The following is a 7,218-nucleotide window of genomic DNA, read 5'->3' as shown; positions in this document are numbered from 1 at the left end:
AGGAAAACACATATTAAGAAGCAGCCTTTCACTGATCCTGAGGTAGAGAGAGTCTAGACAAACTACAGCTGGGCAAGTGTCTTCTAAGGTTAGTTTTTCCTGTGCACCGAATCAGCATTAGAACACGATTAACAGAATCTCCTGTTCTGGGCTAGGTGGGCCTTGATTGAAATATCTCAGTATTTTCCCAGGAGAAATCAGACTCAAAATGTAAGTATCCAATCAGAAGTTTATTATGGAAGAATCACACATCCTAACTCCCCCTTGACCTTCACTCTGCTTCATTTTCATTACTTTTCAACCTGTGGGCAGGAAAGAGGATGCAGCCAGACAAGAACGTTTAAGGAAGAATTAAGCGATTCGTATGTTTCTATATAGTTCAGTAACGCTACTGCAAGGGAATACAAAACCAGGCACCAGGCTCTGGAAAGAAAGAGACTTTTGTCCAGGCTCATTTGGCCCCTCGGCGCTGCCGGAAATAACGGTCGTAGGCAGCATTGTATCCGTACACCATGGCATAGCGTTCGCAAAGTTTGAAGTCATCACAAGCTTCCCGGTTGAGCTCGTATTGAGGCTTGTTGAGTTCTCGGATTCTAGAAAGTGAGAAACAAAAAAAAGAAGCCAAAATTGAGAGGCATAAAGGAAGTGGAGAAGTAAGAAAAAAGGAATGCGAAAATATCGTGGGGAGATCCCATAGTGTTAGTGTTAGTGGCTCAGGTGTGCCTCTTTGTGACCCCATGCACTGTAGCCAGCCAGGTTCCTCTGTCCATGGAATTTCCCAGCAAGAATACTGGAGTGGGTAGCCATTCCCTTCTCCAGGGGATCTTCCTGACTCAGGAATCAAACTGAGGTCTCTGTCACTGCAGGTGGATTCTTTACAATCTGAGCCACCACGGATTTCCCCCAAGATGAAGAGATATTTACAGAACAAGAAGGAGAGGTGAAAGAGGGGGAATTTTCTTTTGCAATACAAATAGAAATTTTCTGTCTTTCCTCCTTTACTTCCTCCCTCCCTCTCCTTTCTGGGCCTTTCACAAAATGGTCTTCTAGAAATTCAGTTGCTTTTGTACATTGTTTTAAAATTCTTTGATTTTAGAATATGCTTAGAAATAACATATATGATTGAAAAAAAAAATCCATTTCTCCCTCCATTCAGATCTGGGAATAATGATCTCCCCCATCACGTGTCATCGCCTACCTCTCTTGGGCTTTCACTCTCCATCTCTGTTGTGGTGATATAAAGGTGTTAGCGTTTCTCCTGTTAATGAAGGGATCTTAAAACAGAAAATAGGTGGAGTTTTAGGCAATCGGTCATTGATAATATTTCCATGAGTATTCTCTGACACAAATATATTTGAAAGCTCACTCATTCATTTATGCATTTCATGTAACTATGAAAATTAGTTTCATAGTTTCATAACTATGAAGAGTAAAGGGGGAGACAAAGCAAATTTCATAAACTGCCTGATCCAAAGAAATTAATAACCTACATGTGGGTTACTAGAGACTTGGCACACAGGCTACAATAGACCTTGCTTGTTTATTTTGCTTTGGGTCATCATTTTGCCTCTCTCGATTTTGGTATTTCTGCTCGAGTGTATTTTTCATTCCTGTGAGGAGAAATCCTCTTTGTCCTGAGGTCTTAAAACATAATTTTAGATTTTCAGTAAATGAACAGTTTAAACATCATAAAATAATAAACAAATTAAAGATGAGCATGATATTTATTTCTCTACCCAGTCTTTATAAGTTGATATTTAATAGTGTCCAACAGAATGCTGGTGTCTGTGGTCTCCCAGCTGACTTGGCCTCCAAGCCTGTACTTTCTCATTTGTCACTACTCCTCATTTTCCATCTGTGTGGTTGTTGTGGTGCCAACTTAAGATTTCCAAATAAGATTTTATGGTTCCTAAGTATGTCGAAAGCATACTTGCCATCTTACAAATTTCAAAATTGCTCATCTGGTGATTTTTTTATAGTCATTGACTTTAAAATTTTACTTTCCTTTTCCAAAAGATACCCTCTTTTCCTCTCTGTTATAGGTATTATCATTTTGTCTACTTAAGAATTAGGAGATTCTTCAATACCTGAGATTCCAATAGGGAATTCAAATATTTACTTACTGATTTCATAGGATTCCAGGCTTTCATGAGATTCTGGAATTAAAAAAAAGATTCATTTTATTGTTCCTTTTCACAGACCACAGGAGTTTAAATATAGGGAAGGAAGGGAAGGGAAGAGTCAAAAAGATGGGAGGAGTATATTTGTCAGTGTGGTTATTACAAATTTCAGGCATTTAGAATTTATGAGCTGTTTCTCTAGCTCTGTTCTTGCTGGGATATATCTACCCTTTAGTTTTCTGGTGTTAAAGGAGCCAGTGGCCCTGGTTTAAGCTAAAATTTTCTAAGAGCTATGAAGTCTTTAGGCTAGTAAAATAAGACAATTTAAGTGCTGCATGTAAGTCTCCAGGGAGCCTTCATTGATTTAATTTGGGACCTGAAATCAAGGAAGGGACATAGCATTGAGGAAACAGACAAGACTTTCCAGGCAGGCTGGGCAGATGGCTTGGCCGGGCTTCTCCACAACAGGTTCCTAAGAGGTTCTGAAAGCCTCTTAAGAACCTGTGTTAAACTGACAGCCACAGAAACCACTGGCTTCAGCTGACATCTCACACTGGGCATGATGCCAGGTCAGAGAAAGAACTGAGACGATGCCGAAGGAAAAGATTTCTTCTTTCTCCCATTCTCCTAGGCAAAGCAGGTAAATTTGGCAATAAGAAACTCATAGTTGTAAGCATATGAGTGTGCTTAAAAAGTTAAAAAGAAGGTGAAAAACCAAATACTCTGATACAGAAAACTGGCGAATAATTTCAAAACTAAGGAGCAAACTACAGATAGCTGTTAATATAATTGAGGCTCAAGGAAACCTAGAATATCCACATAATTGAACCGTAAGACTGAATGACCTAAATCACGTGCCTGAGATTTCTTTTCATTAGTTTCGAACAGACACACATATATTTAACAACAAAGAGAACTAGGAAAAATCGATCTTTTAACAATAGAAACTAAGAAAGCGAATTTTCTCTGAGATTCTTTAAATGTAAAACTTTATTTTTAAATTCATTCACTAAAAAAACTTCATGAGATTGTCCTGCTCCTAGAGAAAGCCATACATATCACTTGGAGTGAAAACTGGTTTTCTTAAAGGTGAGTGATTCAACCAATACCTTTCACCAATTGTAACCAAAGTCAAAATAAACATCCTTATTCATTTAAATGAGGGCTTAGGGGCTGGAGAGTTGATATTTCCCCGCCCCCCTCCTCCCCCGAAATAGCTAAGTTTCCAAGTATAGAGCAACTTACCATAGAAAAAACTTGTTTGTTGGGTTACATACAAGAGTCTGGATATTGAAGAGATAAAAAATAAGCTTAAAAAAAAAAAAGACTTGATGGAGCAGATCAGTGCTCAAAGGTCTTGGGAAATGTCAAATTCATGGTCCTCTAAGATTATAAGAGCAAAAGGGAAAGAAGAGAAGGAGGGAGAGGAAAAAATTCATGAAAACTGAAGTCAGAGGCAGAAAAGAAAAAAACAAAAACAGAGAGAGAGCTGGAGAAAGTTCTCACCATAACACAGAGCTGCCACGGCCAAGGCAGCCAGGACGGAGAGGAGGAGCAGGCTCTTCATGGTGTCTCCGGGTCACTTGCACCGTCTCCTGGAGCAGCAGTGGGGAGAGACAACTACAGGCTGTTGGTGAAAGGGTTTTTATAAGAATCAGAGCAGCTGAAAGGGGTGGAACCAGTGGGAAGGAGGGGGCCGGAGAAGGTGGAGACTGGTTGGCATTGAATGAGCACTGGGACTTTTCGCAAATACTCATTCCTTCCAGATATTATCTACTCTGGGTGGGCAGTTTTCCCTCACTCCTGGACCTGACTTGTATGGCAGGATACTGCCCTGGTACACAAGTTGTGGCTGCCCTATGTTTGGGTCAGACCTGGGCACAGGTCCACAGAGAAGGGAGTCGCCACAAACACGTGTTTGCCTTTCTAATTCCTTCTCCGGTCTGCCCTCTCTGGCCTTGACTTTGGGTCTTTCAGGTTTGGTCCATACACAGAGCCATAGTGTTCTCTTCACTCCCCTGATGGATAGATGAGAGGTTCTGGGGGAGAAAGGACTTCACTTTCTGTGCTGGTTCTAATTTAGAATTATTTTCCTAGTAGGGCTGAACTGTTAATCCTAACCACTTGGGTGTTCGCCTGGTGATATATCGCTTTTGCAGTTTTTCCAAGTGCTCAACAGGATGGGGATGGCCAAGGACCCCCTGGCTTCTGTTTCCTCCATTGGCTCAGCAGCAACTTGCCCATCCAGTTTTGTGACTTGAGTCCAGACCTGCACACTGATGCCCTCTTAGGCTGGCTATCACTCATCTAAAGTGCAGCAAGGATATTCACCTCGCATTGTCTGAAGGCATTGTCTTGATAATGAACTAATTCAATACACTTTTAGTGAGTGGCAGATGAGATGCAAGGTACCCTGCTAGGTGATGTGGGGACCTAGAGACAAACAAGACAGTACCTAAGGAGGTAAGAACCTCCTTATTATTCACTTTGCTCTTGAGCTGTCCTGTGTCCTCCAAGACAGATTTTCACAAACACACACTTTCACAAACACACACCTCCATCAGAATCAGAAGCTCTATTTCTTTATTTCTTATTGCAATCCTTCGATTGCAATTTGGTGTCTCTGGTTGTCTTGTAGACAAAGCCCTTTTATTTTTTTATCCTCTTGGACAATCAGAAAACGTTTTCTGTCAGATGTGTCCCTGTTGCCTGGGTACCCAAGAGTCTTTTCAACAGAAAAATAGACTTGTGTCACAGAACAGCAGATTGTGGAAGAGCAAGTTGCAGAACCTCTAACTTGGGCTGGAAGAGAAAAAGGGGCTGCAATGGGGTGGATGGGTATACTTTTCGATGAAGATTAATTTCTAGGAGCAATGATGAACAGCTAGACAGAGCCTCTTGCCTCATTGTTTTTGTCTTATTGGGATGGACTTCCCTGGTAGCTCAGATGGTAAAGAATCTGCCTACAATGCAGGAATCCTGGGTTTGATCCCTGGGTCAGGAAGATCCCCTGGAGAAGGAATGGCTACCTACTCCAGTGCCTGGAGAATCCCAAGGAAAGAGGAGCCTGGTGGGCTACTGTTCATGGGGTCACAAAAAGTCAGACATGACTGAGACCAAACACTTTCACTTTCACTTACAGATTCTCTCTTCTCCAGCTACAAACATGTGCTTTGTGATGTACACTAGCTCCATCTTTTTCTGGTCTATTCTAGCAATCCCCTCTACTCCCAAATGCAGAAGGCAGCCATACTCTATCAGTTTTCTGACCTCATAATTATTTATTTTTCCAATCTCTAAATCCAGAAATCTTACATTTCTCTTTCCAATTTAAAGTGAAGTGAAGTCGCTCAGTCGTGTCTGACTCTTTGCAACCCTGTGGGCTATAGCCCACCAGGCTCCTCCATCCATGGGATTCTCCAGGCAAGAATACTGGAATGGGTTGTTATTTCCTTTTCCAAGGGGATCTTCCTCACCCAGGGATCGAACCCAGGTCTCCCGCATTGCAGGCAGACGCTTTTGTTATTTCCTTCTCCAAGGGGATCTTCCTCACCCAGAGACTGAACCCAGGTCTCCCGCATTGGAGGCAGACGCTTTAACCTCTGAGCCACCAGGGAAGCCCAATTTAAGCTTTACCTTTTTTCACAAGTCATTTTAAACACAGCCTCCACTGGGTTTCCTAAACATTTACGCATTTCTCTTTATTGTCCTTTTTTTTTAAAAAAATAAAAGATTTATTATTTTCTTCTCAGAAAAACAGGAAGTTAGGGAAACACATTACATTTTACAGCACATATTACCTTGCAGTTGATCCTAACTCTTCCTGGCACAATTGTCAATAGCATTAGCTGTTTTAACCAGAACCAAGGTGTTCATTCTCAATAGAACGTACACAGATGACGCTGAAAGACTGCAGATTTTCCTCTGAGAGTAGCATCAGACTTGTTTTGGTTTTTGTAAGGCTAACACTTCCTTTTGGAAACTGTCTCTCACAAGTCTCTCATCTTTCCTTTCACTGTTTCCATCTATGCCTGAGTTCTCCTATGCTCAATTCCATTTATGTAGGATTCGTAAATGATTAGCATTCATGCATGTGTGAAAATTCAGAGCCCTTCTATTTCTTTCCTCCTGTATCTCTTGGTCTTCTCTAGTGCCAACTGGCTATCTAAATTGTCCCAAAGACAATTCTGTATATGTCAACTCCAGTCATGTATCCTTATAAGGAGGATTTGGACTAACTCGATGGAGCTTTTGTATTGGAAAAGGCCAAGATTGACTTATGAGAGACAGAAAAAAATGGAGGTAGAAAAAAAGAGGAAGAGCTTTGTAGGCTTGGTTTGTTGCATGGAGGAGTTTAAGGAAGAGATTGAATTATAGAGAGAAAAGCTTTGAGACAGCTGTAGGATGTGAGACTTGTTGAAAATAAAACATGAAAACAGACAAATCAGAATGGCTTTGGTTATGAATAGTATTGTTTAAGATTGTAAAGGATTGAGAACTGGCAAAAAAAATATTAAAATTGTCTTTAATTAATGTTGGCTGCTAGTTGCATTTTTTTATACAAATATTTATTGCATATATGATTTGCAAACATTTTCTTACTGTCTCTTCATTTTCCTGTGTCTTTTTTTTTAATTTTTATTTTTACTTTATTTTACCTTACAATACTGTATTGGTTTTGCCATACATTGACGTGAATCCACCACGGGTATACATGCGATCCCAAACATAAACCCCCCTCCCACCTCCCTCCCCACAACATCCCTCTAAATTTGGATGTCTTGTAAAGACTAGACCATGTGAAGTTTTAACTTACATTTGGAATCCAATGAAAAACATTTATCTAGTTATTTCCTGCTAACTACTCAAGAGAAATATTTTTCAGGGAAGAGAATATTTGAGGACACTCCCAGAAGTAACAACCAAGCTCTGAGAGAGGCAGTGATAGGATTTCCAGTTTTTATTTAGATTATATGGGAATTTTCTCATGTGAGATTGGCAGTGTGGTATAATCCAGGCAACAGAAATACAAGATTTCCTATTCTACCTGTCTCAAGAGGAGAAGACAAGGATGGCCACACCTTTTAGAACCAGAAGT

General features: G+C 40.5%; 1 protein-coding gene across 1 annotated transcript; it reads right to left on the bottom strand.

Moving 5' to 3' along the window:
* Positions 1 to 211: 211 nt before the first annotated feature.
* Positions 212 to 3,753, bottom strand: MGP (matrix Gla protein). The gene is made up of 4 exons (XM_052640351.1): positions 3,627 to 3,753; positions 2,124 to 2,156; positions 1,199 to 1,274; positions 212 to 593 (listed from the first exon to the last, which is right to left on the bottom strand). The coding sequence occupies exons 1-4, from the start codon at positions 3,685 to 3,687 to the stop codon at positions 452 to 454; spliced, it is 312 nt and encodes a 103-aa protein (XP_052496311.1). The 5' UTR covers positions 3,688 to 3,753; the 3' UTR covers positions 212 to 451.
* Positions 3,754 to 7,218: the final 3,465 nt, after the last annotated feature.

This window comes from Budorcas taxicolor, chromosome 5 (assembly GCF_023091745.1).
Source record: "Budorcas taxicolor isolate Tak-1 chromosome 5, Takin1.1, whole genome shotgun sequence".
Lineage (NCBI taxonomy): Eukaryota > Metazoa > Chordata > Mammalia > Artiodactyla > Bovidae > Budorcas > Budorcas taxicolor.
Note: the sequence above shows the minus strand (reverse complement) of the source record. Positions and strands in the feature narration are given on the sequence as shown.